This window comes from Dipodomys ordii, unplaced genomic scaffold (assembly GCF_000151885.1).
Source record: "Dipodomys ordii isolate 6190 unplaced genomic scaffold, Dord_2.0 Scaffold56, whole genome shotgun sequence".
Lineage (NCBI taxonomy): Eukaryota > Metazoa > Chordata > Mammalia > Rodentia > Heteromyidae > Dipodomys > Dipodomys ordii.
The window spans coordinates 6,773,596-6,789,938 of NW_012267272.1; the positions used below are offsets into that span (position 1 = coordinate 6,773,596).

The 16,343-nt window shown below is 45.1% G+C and overlaps 1 protein-coding gene across 1 annotated transcript in view; it reads left to right on the forward strand.

The window, feature by feature from the left end:
- Positions 1–4,950: 4,950 nt before the first annotated feature.
- Tbxas1 (thromboxane A synthase 1 (platelet)) overlaps positions 4,951–16,343 on the forward strand; it is a 141,761-nt gene continuing 130,368 nt past the window's right edge. Inside the window, exon 1 of the mRNA XM_013021630.1 lies at positions 4,951–5,156. Coding sequence (XP_012877084.1) covers positions 5,068–5,156 — 89 coding nt within the window. The 5' untranslated portion in view covers positions 4,951–5,067. The remainder of the gene's footprint in view (positions 5,157–16,343) is intronic.

A 16,343-nucleotide genomic window follows, 5' to 3' on the forward strand; every position in this document is an offset into this window, starting at 1 on the left:
CCAGAGCTTTATCTCCACTCTGCAACAGACCTAGAAAGAACCTGGGAATCTCTCCATGGCATTCAGGATTTCTTCAAATCACAGGTAACCAAGAAAAGCCTCCGAGAACCTGAACAAGAGGAAATCAGTGCACCTGATTAGAGCAGGCAACCTCTCAAAAGCTGGACATCTCTGGGGACCACAAGCATTCTAAGGAGTCTTCCTGAACAGGTTGGACAGGTGGAGGGGTGCCATGTCCAGTAGTGATGTGAGGGACAAGTTCTAGATTGCAGAGCCTGGGGAGGGAAAGGGAGATGGAGTTGCTATCACCAGATAGTGATGGGATCTTTTACCAGTACTGGTCAGGTTCCTTTAGGAGTTTCCATTTCCTCCTCTTGTCTTGGTCAGCATTCCTCAAAACCAGACTCTTGAAGTCTGGCATCCAGGCTATATTAGCGAATGCCTCTGAAGGATTCCATAGCCGAGTGCATTTGGGCAACACAGCTTGCCTTAGCCCACTCTTGACCTTCCCAGGGCACACGAGCAGGTTTGCGTCTCTGAGTTGTGCTTGTGACTTCTTCACCTTTACACTCATATTCAGTCAACCCTGGATATTTGTTTCTGGGCATCTATCTGCTACATGTACTGAATGAAGTCACAGCTCACATCCTTCCTCCCTTTCTGAGCAATGGCCATGTAGCCTTGCACCGTGGCTCCTTGGATGGAAAGCAGAACATTGCCAGATGCTCGTGGCTCATGCCTGTAATCCTAGTTACTCAGGAGGTTGAGATAGGAGGATCACAGTTTGTAGCCAGCCTGGGCAGAAAAGTCTATGAGTCTCCGATCTTCAACTAAGTAGCAAAAAGTAGGGAAGTGGAGGTGTGACATAAATGGTAAAAGGATTAGCATTGAGGAGAAAAGCCAAGGGAGAGCATGAGGCTCTGAGTTCAAGCCCCAAAGCCCCATTGAGATGAAACCTTGGTCTGTGGGAGAGAACACAGTCTGTTGATATCCCAGGCCAGACACTGATTGGCTGGAATCTAGGGGAGGGGACATCTCAAAGGGCTCAGTTACAGCCTGCGACACAGGCGTAGGAGGACTGAGGTCACAGAGTTGCAGGCACCACCAGTAGTCAGGAGGACAGTGTGGCTCACTGTCTCATATATGACTGTAACTCTGCTATTCCCTGGGTTTCAATGCCACATTTATGTTGATGATTTCCACATTTGGATATAATCTTCTCATGAAGAGAATGGCCTTTGAAGTCATGTAGCCTATATATACCTCAGTTTCTCCTTCTGTAAGATGAGGCTGATCCATAACCTTTACCTTATCGGATTGTTTCTGTTGACATACACAAAAGCTCATACAATGGTAAGTGCATGGAGTAGGTACTCCATAAATAGCATTGCATGGACTAATTATGATTTTTTATATGTTCAGCCAAGATCCCCATCTTGGCTCCACAGATATCTCTCTGCCAGGCAGCCCAAGCCTAACAGGACCCAAACAGAACTCTTGATTTCCCAGGGCGACTCCATCTTCCCTAGCTTTCCTCCTCTTCCACACCATCCCTGGAGCTCAAGTCAGGACTTGGAAGTCAGCTGGGGTCTGGGCTTCCACTTCCCTTTCACATCGATCCACTTAGAATTTCTACTGCGTTTATTCGGTATCGCTTTCCTTCCCATCACTTCCCTTCCACTGCCCCTCCCTACTCTGGCCTGAATGAATGCGTAATCTTCAAAGTGGCCTTCCTGCTCTTCCCTCCCCGTGGCTTCTCCAGCTGCTGCCTGAGTGAGCTCTTGCAAGGGTAAATATGGCCACACTGCAGCCCTGCAGTGGCACCGGAAGTGAAACCCAAGCTTCTGGCCATGGTTCTGTGTGGTCTCACCTCAGTAGACATCGGCTCTTCCTCTCAGCTGCCTTTCCTCGCAGGTTGTTGACTCCAGCCACACTGGCCTCTCGGTGGTGTCTATACCATGTGATGTTTTTTCCTGCCACAGGGCCTTTATCATGGCTCAAAGTTTTGCTGACGTCACTCCTCTAGCTTTCCTCTCGGGTGCTACTCCCTCTTTGTGGTCCTTCCACACGGCCTTGACCTTTTGCTCTTTCCAGCACTTTCTCCACTTGCAATGACTCCTGTAGTTGTTTCATGTTTACTGCCCATCTCTCTCTCTAAAGAAAATCACTTTAGATTTAATGCCAACCATTTGTAAGCCCAGCACTGAGCCTGGCACTTATAGAGTGCTGGATGAATGGATGAACATCGTTGTTAATAAGCCCTCCTCTCCTCTGCCCTTCCTAATTAGCCAAGGGGGTATGTACTACCTAATGAACAACAACAAGGACAAAAACCCTATTTGTTCTACTTTAGTCAGATAAGCTCAGAGCTAGAACACAGGACCCACACGGGGGCCTATGGAATTGCTTTTAGACATTCAAGAAACTCACCAACTCATGCTGAGAGTATGGGCCTCAGGCAAAAAAGCTGTGGTTTCTTCGTACAGTTAGATACTGAGGATACCTGAGAACCAAGAAATCATTAGATCCAGGAAATAAGGAATTTTGCAAAGTGGGTGGCTGCAAAACAGACAATATGTATTTTTTTTTCCATCAGATATCTGGCCCCACCAATTTCTGGGACATGTAGAATCTTCTGATCCATATATAATCAGGTCATTCAAAAGATCTACTATAATCCCACTTTATTCATAGATTTTATTATACAGTCTTGATTAGGAATGGTCAAAAATAATTGTAAACTTTAAAAAATCGGGTAGGGGGAGGTGGGGGGAGTATGGGAAGGGATGGGAAGGGAAACAAAGGAGCAACAATAATAAGAAATGTACTTATTATCTTGCCCATGTAATTGTAACTCCTCTGTACGGTAGTCTCACAATAAAAAAAAATCAAAAGAAATTACAGGTGGCTCACACCTGTAATCCTAACTATTCAGCAGGCAGAGATCTAAAGATTGCTGTTCAAACCAGGCAGGGCAAGAAAATCTGTGAGACTCTTATCTCCAAGGAACCACCCAAAAGCCAGAGGTGGGGTTGTGGCTCAAGTGGTAGAGTGGTAGCTCCAAGCACAAAAGCTAAGGGACAATGTCCAGACCAAGTTCAAACTCTAGGATTGGCACGTGTGCCCCACCCCCCACAAGATATTCCAAAAAAAAAATTCTAAATTCCTGTGTAAGCATTAAGCAGCTTGACCGATATGGAGGAGCTCCCAGTCAGTCTTGTGTTCTTATCAGTTGTGTTTAAATCACTGTGATCTGCTCAGTGTTTCCCTTCTCTTCATTTTGTGAACATTTCCCTCCCCCAAAAGCAAACTGTGTCCTGAAAGCAAGGTAAAAGCTAATGTGCCTCATCTAAGTGATAAAGGAAAAAAATTTAAATTTGTTGAAAGGCAGCAAGCAGGTGCTTAGCCAAAGTTGGGCAATGTTACGGGAAAAATGAATCAAGTATCTGCAGTATTTGAGATAAAGAGCATGAAATGAGATCAAGCTTTGGACAAGCACTGTTAATGTACACAAGAGTAACTGATGTGAGAGTATTTTGCTGTGAATGAGCCATGTTAGAAATATAGATGGACATGCTTGTGTCTTTCCACAATGCCAGAATCCATTGAATAACAATAAATCATAAGTGATTTCAATTTCTTTGTCATTAATCAGCCTTGTACTACTGAGGTCACTTGATAATCTAGGCCACTGGAATGACAGGTTCTTTATTCCAATCTTTTGTTACTAACCTTAACTTCAGATCACACAGTACACTGTACTAGAAAGGTCATGGGTGGCTAGAAGGGTTAAAGCAGCCTCACAGTTCAAAGAGGCCTTGCTCAAGGCAGGGCAGAGAGGGTTATCGATGTAAAGAGAGTCAGCCCTCAGACCATCTGCTGACAGGTCAGGTTGGAGTGCCACCTAACCCAGTGCTATGAGTTCCTCCTTTATTTCATTCAGGTGAGGAACTTGCCTGGATCTGGTATGATCAGTAAGTTTAATACTTGGTGTTTCTGATATGATTTGGTATATTTGCCAATGTAATTGTTCATGGGTACAAATAAACCGCCAGTTTGTTCCTCTTAATGAGCTGACAGAAAGAGTGGCTATTCACTTGCATAAACAAAATGTAAAGTCTTTCTCTTTGGGTGCTTATACTCAAAAGTGGGATGACTTAGGTTAAAACTATTGCTTTACTTTTGTGGGTGTGTATTAGTACTGAGGCTTGAACTCAGGGCCTAGGCTCTGTCCCTTAGCTTTTTAACCCAGGGCTGGCTTTTTGGTGGTCCACTGGAGATAAGAGTCCCATAGACTTTTCTACCTGGAATGGCTTTGAACTATGATCCTCAGATCTCACCCTCCTGAGTAGGTAGGATTATAGGTGTGAGCCACCGATGCCTAGCTTATTGCTTTACTCTGCAACTGGAGCAGCTCAGGGCTCAGCCTTAAAACTGCTATTCTACACATCACAGAAGAACCCAGCAGGCCCAGCCTGCTCTCTTCTGTAATGTAGGCTGTGGCATGTGGTTTCAAGTTTGGATGCTCAGACCTATTGTACAGAAGGTATAGATCTATTTTAGAGGACTGAACTCTACACACCCTGCGAATATAGGTTTTCTTCGGTGGTCTCCTTGATACCACTAACCCACGGATACCAAGGATCTACTATGTTTATATAGATGAATATTTTGGAGGAGAGTCTTGCTTGCGGGATTATATGTCAGAGTAACAGCTGATGGCTTGAGCCACAGTTTCTCAGTGACTCTGGAACCCATCTACGCTATCGGCCTCACAGGGAAGCTAACATAAATGTTTATTGACATCACAGTCACCAAGAACATAGTTGCTGATTCATTGCCTTACCCTGAAACCCTTTGTTTTTCCCTCCCCCTTCCTTCCTTCCTTCCTCTTTATAAAGAGACACTGAGAAAGAGCATATCTTCTTTTTGGACCCAGTCGATGGATGACACGTTTTTTGGGTGCTCACTCGGTCCTCTACTTCCCAAAGACCCAGGCTCCTGTGAGGGCAGAGGATTAATCCCTCTTTTCCCTGGAGGACCAACTCCTGTGGGCTCAGGGGAACAATGGAAACCTTAGGGTTTCTGAAATTGGAAGCGAGTGGTCCCATGGTGACACTGGCCCTGTCTGTGGTTCTCTTGGCTCTGCTGAAATGGTAAGTGCCAGCAGCCCCAGTATCTGTGACTTCCCTAGAAATGCCAGCCCTGGAGCCTGGCTGGTGCCAGCTGGGCTGCGCGGGAGTGTGTTTGCCTTCTTTTTCTAATCTAGAGGGAGTTGAGTATTAACACGGTTTCAGAATGAAAAGCAAACAGCCAGGTTAATCTTTTGCTAAAATGCATGTGATTGGAGGGTCAGGAAATGCTGCTGATTCAGCGGCTTGAGAAGGGCGCCACGTAATTAAGTTTGAAAGAGATGGAAAGAGAAACAAATTGGAAAGGTATTAGGTCCGAAGAGCAGTATTTCCTCCTCTCCCTGTCATATCTTCTAGACTCATTTTTCGAAGATCCTCTCTCAGTGTTGGATTTATAATGGATTCAAACGCTTGAATTATATTAAAAAAAGAAAAAGAGCTTAGGTGCTGGTGTGGTGGCTCACATCTATAATTCTAGCCATCCAATAGGCTCTGCTATGCATACTGTGGTTCAAAGCCAACCTGGCCAAGAAAAATCCATGAGATTCTTATGTCCAATTAACCAGCCTCCCCCCACCAAAATATAGCTAGAAGTGGAGGTGTGGCTCAAGTGGTTAGTGCATGAGCTTTGAACTGAAAAGCTAAAGGTCAGTGCTCAGGCCCTGAGTTCAAGCCCCAGGACTGTTACGTACATACACACATGCATGCACACATGCACACATATACAAACATAGAAGCCTTGGCCCCTTTGTGGGAAGTTATTGACAGGGATTTGGGCAGATGTAAGCACAAAGGGGTAGATCTAATTGTGCAATATCTGGTGGAAGGACATAGATTCTTAAGAAGGTAGAACATACGCTCCCACAAAACCCTGAGGCTCTGAAAGAACCTCAAACTTGAACTACAAGTTGCTCCCCTATGGTTTAATAATTCAACAGCAGATTTTCTTAAGCCTGGCTCTCTGATGTCTACAGTTTCAAGACCCCACATATGCTACATTTGTGCATCTTCAGCCTTGTCTGTTATACTTATTAGAGTTACTCAATCAAAGGCACTTGGATTTAGTTGGTTCTGGTTTTTTGAGGGGAGAATGGGGGAAAAAAATAATGTAGTTGAACAGCATTTCAATTTATGTTTCCGGTGGTAATAAAGCCTCCTGTAGATTAATAACTGAAAGCACTTTGAAAAGCATCAAGCATTATGCAAATGTGAGGTATTATTCTTTTGGAATTTGCATAGCTGAAAGTGGAATTCACGTTTGATGTTCTATGATGATGAAATTACTTCTTGGAAATTGGCTCTGCAACCCAGCTTCAGTCCCAGTGCTGCTTTGCCTTTTAAACTGGTTTAATTATCTTTTGAACTTTTCCATCTTGGCTTAGTTTATCCAGCATTGAAACTCGACACATGCAAAACCAAAAGCAAATGGTAGCCCCTTCCCTGCAAATCACAATGCTCCTTGCAATGTGTTGCTGCGTTCAGTAAAGCACATAGCACAGAGCATGCATGTACAGGTGCATAATAGATGTTGGCCACTCTGAAAAAGTATCAATGATGTGATCTATAAGTAGAAGATAAATTTTGGGCTGGGGGTGTAGTTAAGTGGTGAAGGAAGTGTGTAGCCCTGGGTTTCATCCTCAGCCCTGCCAGAACAAAAATTGTCTTTGGTGGCTTGGATTTAGAAGTTTATTTTTACGTCTTAATATACTTATTTATTTGTATTTACTGAAGTGCTGATACTGAGGGCCTCACACTATGAGGGTTTTTTTTTTTTATTGGTTAACTGGAGATAAGAGTCTCATGGACTTTTTTGCCTTAGACAGCTTTGAACAGTAATTCTCACATCTCAGCTTCCTGAGTAGCTAGTGAGTCACCAGTATCTAGCTAATACAATTTTTATTTTTGTCGGTCGTGGGGCCTGAACTCTGGGCCTGGGTGCTCTCCCTGAGCTCTTCAGCTCAAGGCTAGCACTCTACCACTTGAACTATAGGCTACTTCCAGCTTTTTCTGCTATGTAGTACTGAGGAATCGAGCCCAGGGCCTCATGCATGCAAGGCAAGCGCTCTACCACTGAGCCACCTTCCCAGCCCCAGCTAGATATCCTTTTTAGTATTACTTTATTATCACTAATTCTGCTGTGATTGTGGTTCTTAAAGTACGTTCCATCAGAGTCTTTCCAGGTGGGATTAAAGCATCAGGGTTGACTATTGTACACTTCTCTACATTTTGTTGCTGTCTTTTTCACTTCCGTAATCTGAACTCACAGCTCTGCACCAGACATACAGTATGGCCCAAATTGATGTCCGATGAGTGGATTGCATACATGGTCATTGCTCTGGTCATGGAGAGGGGCCTGTGCCCTGGCTGATAAGCTGTGGTGAATGGGTGTTTTCAATCAACTCAGAGCAGAAACACAAGGACACCACACCAGTCAGCAAAGCAGCAATGTGTGTGTGTGTGTGTGTGTGTGTGTGTGTGTAATCAGTTTCTAGGCTGGATTAATAACCGGGTTCAAAGACTCAGACATTAAGATAGAGGCTCAAAACGCAGGTGGTAAATGAGAAGAGAGACCTGGCTTCCATTTGTTATCACAGAAATATTTATTGACCTGTTAATGTGTGCCAGGCATGGCGGGAGGCCCTGGTTCAAGGTCAGGGAACAGGAGGATGGGTCACGTGTCCCATGCATGGGGAACCATGGAGATGAGCTCAAAGGAGAGAGGTTCACGCCAGGAGGGAAGAGGCTATGGGACAGCATGGCCTCCTCCAGATAGGACTCCAGGCAGACAATGTGAAGAAGACCCCAGCTCGCATTCAGCAAGGCTTTCTATCGCTGTATCCTCTGAAGAGTGCCCACAAGGAAGGGGAAAGATGGGCTGTCCCTGGTGTTAGGGTTCACAGACAAGGACCCCAGAGGTGTAGAGACACTCAGGGCCATGCTGTGCCCGTGGGGTTTTGTGCAGGGTGGTGTGTTCTAAATGGACAGAAACAGTAGTCTTTCCTTTAAGAGTTGCATCTGGTCTCAGGAAAGGTGAGATTGCAAGCAGGACAGAAGACTGTGTCTTGTCCTCTTAGGCTCTGAGCTCTTCAAGAGCAGAGGCAAAGGCTCTTCTCTCCATTTAATTCTGAACCCTGAACATCCAGGACTTAGAGACCCTCCTAGTATTTGGCTGGGGGAAGGCACATTAAGAAGTCTAGGACTTGCAACATGGTGGTCCTGTCTCCCCTCTAGCTCCCTGACATCCTGGGCTGTGGTCGTGTTGATGGGTGCAGTATTGTGAGTATCACGTGATACCACACGAGGCTGGCGTCCTTGCTTGGATGCCGTTGTTGGGCTCTTTCTTGCCACATTGAGCTCAGGGGCATGTCCTCAGGGAAGCTATTTCCTGTTTCCCTGCTGACAAGCCCCTTCTCAGACCAACTTTTATCCAATTCCCCACCCTCTCTATTCCTTTCAGAACACCTAGCACTTCCTTGGTGCCTAATGTTGACAAAAGGCTCATTCCAGCCCCTAATCTCCATTAGGAGATTGCTTCTTTGGCCTTCTGTTTGTCTTCTCAGATTCATACAAAACCTAACTCTCTCACCCCCTGACTCACCTCACCCCTGAATGCTTTTGGTGTGTTTGGTGTGGGCTGATCACTGTCTGGTTTTACAATCAATGCAGGTGAACAGCTTTCACCTTGTCGACAAGAGTCAATGGCACTGACCAATAAATACTTAATAACCACTGAAAAATGAGAAAAGTAAAAAGAAAAACTTAGGGGCATGGCTTAAGTAATAGAGCACCTGCTTAGCAAATTTGAGACTTGGAATTCAAACCCAAGCAAAGAAGGAAGGAAGGAAGAAAGGAAGCAACTAGCAGGTGATTCTCTTTAAAAAAAAAAAAAGTGGCTGATGCATTTGTGTCCCAGTGGAAAAGAGGAAGCTGCTACACAGAGGAAATGAAGCATTAATATCACCCCGAGCAGTCCTCGAGGTCCCCGGAATTGATGTCTTAGTTACTGCAGGATGTCTAGAGGCAAGAGCAGGAAGAACACTTAGAGCTGGCTCCAAGTGCAGCATTAGGAAAAGTGAGGAACCACAGTGATCCAGCCAGGTGGCAGGTGGGTTGGCTTTGGTAGGTTATGAGCGTCCTCAGCAACCACCAGGAATGCCATGAAAACACGTGGTGTATGACATGGTGCAGGTGACCAGAAACCTCTGATCCAGACTGCACGGCTTCTGTATGGACAGGTCTGGGCTGTCCCTGCTGCTACCCATGCAAAGTTAGTTGGCTTCAATCCAAGACGATCCATGAATGAAGCCTCCTTTTATCTGGGTGCCTAATTGTCCTTGGTGGCATTTCCCGAGGCTAACAAGCTGTCCTGGGAGACTGGAAATTTAGGGTTCATTGTAGCTTCATGCATGACTCTCACGTCTCCCTTTCTAGCCACAGCCTTTCAGTCTTTCTGGGTCACCAGCTAGTCAGACTTTGGAAGAGGAGAGTCTTAGGCTGAGTGAAGGCAGGGAAGGAAGGACAAGGCAGAGGAGAGGAGGGAGAGCCTGTCAGAGGGGAAGCCACCCAGGCAAAGGAAGCACTGGAGTTTGTAACATTTGGTAAAAGGGTATGAATAATGGGTACAGTTTAGAAACACATTGTAAATTCCACGGATAACTTCCAGTTCCTTCCGTATCTAGGAAGGATGCACATGCTCTTTCTTTTTGTGTAAAACAAAAACAAAAACAACCCCTCCTTTTTTTTTTTTTTTTGTATTTTTGCCTAGCATCTGATGTGTACTTCAGTTTAATAACTCCGTGACGAGCCTGGAGATAAAATGGAGCTTGCTTATGAAAACTAGCTCTGTGCTTCCTGTTTTAGAATATTATTTTTGTTTGTTTTCTCTCCTCTAAATAGTTATTCACAATATCCCTGTCATTCTCCTCGCTTTATTGATTTTTTTCCAGAACGAGAGTACGAGGTATGACTGTAAAGTAACGTGACTGATTATTTTAGCATACATACCAGAACTTATACAGTCAAATGAATTTTATGACCTTCAAAGGCATTTTTTCTGATAGGCTGAACCCTCACTGCAGACTCTCTACTATCACAAAATATGACCTCAAGCCTGTCCTGAGGCGCGGGGTGGGGCCTAGATGTCATTTCCAAAAGCTCTCAAGGCAGCAAATCCTTGTTGTGAGTGGATTGATTTTTTTTTAAGTCCTGATTTTGGTAAATAGGTAATTAAACCAGGTAATATTATTTGCAATCCAGAACAACATGTGATTATAAACAACAACACTTTATAGGCATCGTTGAGGTAATAGATCAGTTCTAGGAATTGTGTGGAAAAGTCACACTCATTGGAAAGATGACTTGGTGTGTGTGTGTGTGTGTGTATGTGTGTGTGTTGGTCCTGGGGCCCGAATTCAGTGCCTGGGTGCTGTCCCTGAGCGTTTTTGCTCAAAGCTAGCACTCTGCCACTTGAGCCACAGCTCTACTTCTGGCCTTTTGGTGGCTAATTAGAGATAGGAGTCTCACAGACTTTCCTACTTGGGCTGGCTTTGAACCATGATCCTCAGACCTCAGCCTCTTGAGTAGCTAGGATTATAGGCATGAACCACTGATGCCCAGCTTTTATACTTTTGTTTTGTATAAAAAGAAAGCAGTAGCAATATTCTCATTGCTTATAGTTATCCCTTTGCTGTCTAGGAAGGAATTCAGGCTTCTAGTAGCATCTAGTCTGGGGGCAGAAATGAAGCAAGAATCTTGTTTGTTACAGAAAGAAAACAGCCATCAGATTTATGTCTGTGTCTCACTGAGCTGCTGGTGCGTGCTTGGGGCATCTTTTCACTGGGAGGAAGCAGCACTCCCAGAAATAAAGCTATCGAATGACCCCTTTCCCCACCCCCAGAAGCTGCAAGGACAAACCTAATAGCTTTCACTTGTCACGGAAAATAAGTGCCCATCTTCCAGGGTGTCCTTAGCTTTGCACGGACTTGTTTCTGCTAGCGGGAATGTACATCTGTGTGGGAGTGGAAGGAGACTTGGGAGAGAGGAGGCTGGGGCAGATGCTTACGCTGTTGTAGATCGGTGCTTCAGTTATGGAGAGCCAGGAACATGTGCCCTTGTGGTTCTTGGAGGATGGTGTTCCCCAGGATCCCTGGGCTTCTTTTCAGCCTGTGCAAGGTCTGCCTCTTGGCCACTCACGGGGCTGTCCCGTCCCTCTGTGTGTCTTCACAATGGTGCTTTCCCGACAGTCACATCCCCAACAGTCCCAGAAAAATGCCTCTCCCTCCCTTTTCTCACAGTATTTGAAAAAATGGCATCAGACCTTGTCAAGAGGCCAAGTAACTCCTACAGAGAGTGGCTCCCATTTCCTGAACACTGTGTGTGTGTGCGCGCACACACACACACACACACACACACACACAATTGTGACATTGGAAACTGGAGAACAAGGCTGAGGGAGGAGAGATAATAAAGAGTAATAGAAGGAGATGAATTTGATCAAAGGACATTAAATGCATGTATGGAAGCCTCACAGTGAAATGCCTTTAGATAATTCATTTGAGATAATTAAAAAGAAAAACAAAGAAATCTAAGACCAGCACTGAGGAAGAAGGGGATGGGACTGAACATAGGGCACAGATGTTAGCAGATGTGGCAGGTGGAGGGGGTTACTAGAGCTCACACCCTGACTCCAGCAGAAGGGAGAAGAGGCACCCAACCCCCAGCAAAGAGACAGCCTCCTCTACCCTCTTCTATTGATCAGCAGTGGTCACAATGGAAAGCAACGGCATCTAGATTCTACCAATAGCCGTTTGTTTGTATTCCTTTCTCCCTAGGTCCTGTGTTTGATTGTCCCAACTGCAATGTGTATTTAAGCAATGATTGATTGATTTTTCCCATTTCCATTATTCAAACACAAGCTGATTGGAGGCTCTGCTAAGGAGAAGAGCTGATCAATGAGATAACCAGCATTAGTGTACCACGTTACAACTCCACTCCAAATCAAAGAGGCTTGACATTTTAGCTCACCTGCACCCTCTGATTGTCAATAAATGCACAAAGTACATTAGACTGGCGGAGAAGTTGAGGTGCCTCACGCACTGCCATATCCCACCTTCACAAATCGATAGGCCGCAGGGGCCCCGGGCTGAAAGCAAGGAGGAGAGAATGCAGCTGGTTGTGTTCCCAGCTTTTAACCCTCTCTGTACCCAGGGAGTGGGCAAAAACCAGAAGCCACGTCTCCTGAGAGGACGGACTGTGCAGTTGGGAGGTGTGGCATTGTGAAAATCAGCCAGGGACAGAGACATCATCGTTGTTGTTTTTTTCCCTTTGAGGTGGCCTGAGCAAGTCACCTGTCTTGTCTGTTTGCTCATAGGGAAGAGGAAGCCAGAGGAACCCGCTCCTCAGTGTATGGCACATTTTCTTCCTGGGCAGCACCTATTTTCAGGAATTCAGCCTTCTCTCTCTCTTGTCTTTCATCCTACATCCCATCAATCCTCACTATCTTTTCTTCTCAATCTCTTCTCCTTACTATGGTGATCAAGGGCTTCCAGAACATTCTACAGATAGAACTAGCTTCCCACCACTGGCTTCTGGTCTGTGCTCCATCCTGTAGCTGCAGCCACCAGCAGTTCACTGCCCCTGTGTGTAACAAGCCCTTCTGGTTGTCCTCAGGGGAAATTAAGTCCTATTGGCTTGGCTCAGACCTGGGACCCAGGTCTCAGGCCCGTCCCGCTCTGCCAGCCAATCTCCAGTCACTGGTCACCTGAGCTCTTCCTGCTCAAGGCTCGGGCCCCTCACCATTGTTGCCACCATGTTCCTTCCCTCCCTCCCGCTGTTCAGGGCACATCAGAAGGTGAGTTCCCCAAGGGCAGTCCTGGGTCCCATTCAGCCCTATTTAGCCTAAATGCCTAGAGTAAGTCATAAGTGCTCCATATAATAGGTAATAATTTGTTCAACCAAACTGGATGGCAGAGACCCATATGTAGGACTTTGCACGACAAATACCTGGCATTTATGGGCATCCATGCTTGTTCCTTATTCTTTGTCACTGTGGATGCCAGTATAGAGAATTTCTGTTCAGGCTGGGTTGCATGCCACGGCAGCCATCCTCTTCCCGCTTCCCAACTTGTGACATTATAAGGTTTCATTGAAGACTTGTGCTGGCGGCTCATGCCTGTAATCCTACCTGTTCAGGAAGCTGAGATCTGAGGATCACAGTTCAAAACCAGCCTGGGCAGAAATCTCAGAGACTTTTATCTCCAATTAACCAGTAAAAAGCTGGAAGTGAAGGTGTGGCTCAAGTATAGAGTAACAGCCTTGATCAAAAAAAAAACAAGTGAGATTGCAAGGACCTGAGTTCAAGCCCCAGTACTCACACAGACACACACACACAGACACACACACACAGACACACACACACAGACACACACACACAGACACAGACACACACACACACAGACACAGACACATACACACACACACAGACACACACACACAGACACACACACACACAGACACACACAGATACACACACACACACACAGAATTTTGTTTTTAAAACTCAGGCTAGACTGGGCTGAAAGTTGAAGTTCATCTCTGTGCTATTGACAAAAGCACAGATTGTGAGATCTGATCATAAATGCAATGATGGCTGAACCCACTGAGGAAAACACACTGCTTTCGAGCACATGAGCAGTTTGCCAGTTCATAACAGTGCCTTTAGAAACACCTCACTCATGGCTGCCTTTGCCTTGTCCAGAGCTTGAGCTTAGAAAGCAGTTCACTGTGCTCCAATCCTGGCTGTCCTAAAGCAGCCAGGTAAGGCTCTGTGTCTCAGGATAATAGTGTGCCTGCCTCAGGGCATCTGGGGAGAACTGAAGGAGCTAAATCATGGCCTGACTTGGAGCAGTGTCTGGCACAGCCAACATTCAATACACGTTAACTCTTCGTGTTCTCTGGTAACTGCAGGCAGATGCTTATGGAGATGCTGAGCGAGTAGATCTTGGCTTTCATTTGAGCTCTTTATTGGCCAAACATCCTCATGAGTGTGAGTGGAAAGTGGGAAGGGAAAGGAGCTCCAGGTAGAACAAATGGCCTCTTGTGGCATGATCTTGAACTCCTACCACTAAATTTGACCTTGAACTACTCCAGGGACTCAGGGAATGGATTTGGCAACTAAGGAGTGTTAGGGGATGTTTGAGATGGTCCCCAATAGTGTGATGGTGGTGACGGTGAGGAATGGAATCCAGAAGACAGTGGAGAAGAGCACTGAGGGTATTTCTTCTAAGAAGATTGGAGCCAGTTCCACACCTGGCATCTTTCGCTGTGGTGATGTGGGGTTGTACATCCCTTCCCTGTCTCCCAGAAAAACAGGATGCAGGCTTTGGGATAGGGAAACGGACACCAACATAGGTTGTTACTAGGCCATTGGTGGCAATTTTAGTCCCGTCACTGTTTACTTCTAGGTGTTGAAAAATGAAAGATCTATTTCTTGAAAGACGCTCTATAAATGAAGCTCAACTCGATTCTGCTTCCCTGGAGTTTCTCAGAATTTTCCATGTTGAAATTTGCATCTATCATCTGATTCAAATGGGAAGAGCTCAATTCTTTGTTATTTGTTCTTTTCCCTGGTCGATAACTTGCCTTGCCCTTGCACTTGAGTACTTGAGGTATAAATGTTGTGTAGCAAATTGGTAGATAAATTATACCCCCTCCCTCTCTCCTCTCCTCTTCCTGCCCCTCGGGGCTTGAACTCAAAGTCTGAACATTGTCCTGAGCTTTTTTGCTCAAGACTGGCACTCTACCACTCAAATCACAGCATCGCGTTTGGCTCTTTTGGTGATTAACTGGAGTCTCAGGGACTTTCCTGCTCAGGCTGGCTTCAAACTGCAATTCTCAGATTTCAGCTTCCTGAGTAGCTAGGATTACAGGTGTGAGCTCCTGGCTCCTGGCTAGTACTACTCTCTTGTCTCTCATAGACCAGATTTTTTGTATCACTCTAGTCTAAACCCTTACCTCATCATCCTTATCTGTATCAATGGAAGCATTTCTTTGTAGGCTTAATTGGTTACCAGCCAGGTGACCAATTACCTCTTCTTTGCCTGATCCATTCCTTTCATTCTTCCCTTCCCAGCCAATGGCTTTAGAGGACCCCACCTTTGCACACTAATGTACCTCCTATGCATCCTTCAATTCTCCAGTGAGGCTTCTCCATCTTCCCCTGGACAACTTACCCCAAGGCTGTTGAGAGTCTCAAATTCTTTAAATTATTATTTTTCAATCCTTCTCTTCCCCTAAGCTTTGCTGTCTTTGACTCTGGTCTTTAGTCTCTGATATTGTGGGTACAGGTTGTAACTATTAGTTGTGTTATATGAGAAAAAAAAGTTGTGCATCTTTGATTATAATCCAATGGACCTATTTTGCAAATGCAATAATGAAGAAGTGAAATGAATAGATATGTATTAGTCAGCTATTGTCATGTAACAAACAACCTCAAACATTGGCAAATGGCCATGTTTATTTTCCCCATGATGTGTGGGTTGGATAGAGCAGCTCTACTCCAGGCTGAGGGTGGGGTTCAAACCTGATCTTCTGATGGAAGATCAGGAAAGCTCAGGCCCTGAAAGTTGACAGGTATGAGAGAAATATAGCCAGAAACAGAAATGTCTTTGAGGTTCCATCTTAGAAAGACCACATTCCACTGGCTAAAGTCATGTGAGCAAGCCTAATATTAATGGACTGGGGAAAAAGACTCCATTTTTGTAGCAGATGTGCTGGAGACTCACAAAGGGTGCTCATGAAGATTTGGGTACAAGGCAGGCGGGAAGAAGCAGGAGCCACAATTCCATCTGCCCCATGTCCCAAGATCACATATTTGGATTCTGAACAAAACAGAAAGAGGTCACAAATGATATGATAAAATAATAAAGGTAAATAAAAACAAAAAATCTTATAGTTAGTGAACATTGGAATTTGTTTATTTATTTATTTTTGTTGCTAGTACTAGGGCTTGAACTCCCCAGAGCCTTGTACTATTTTGGTTGTTTTGTTATTGTTGTTCTTTGGTGTTTTTTGTTTTGCTTATGTCTGATGTTCTACTACTTGAGCCATACTTCCTGTCTGTCATTTTGCTGAGTTTTTGGACACAGAGTGTCACAGATCTTTCTGCCAACCCAGCAGCTCTCAGCTTCCTGAGTAGCTAGGAACACAGGTATG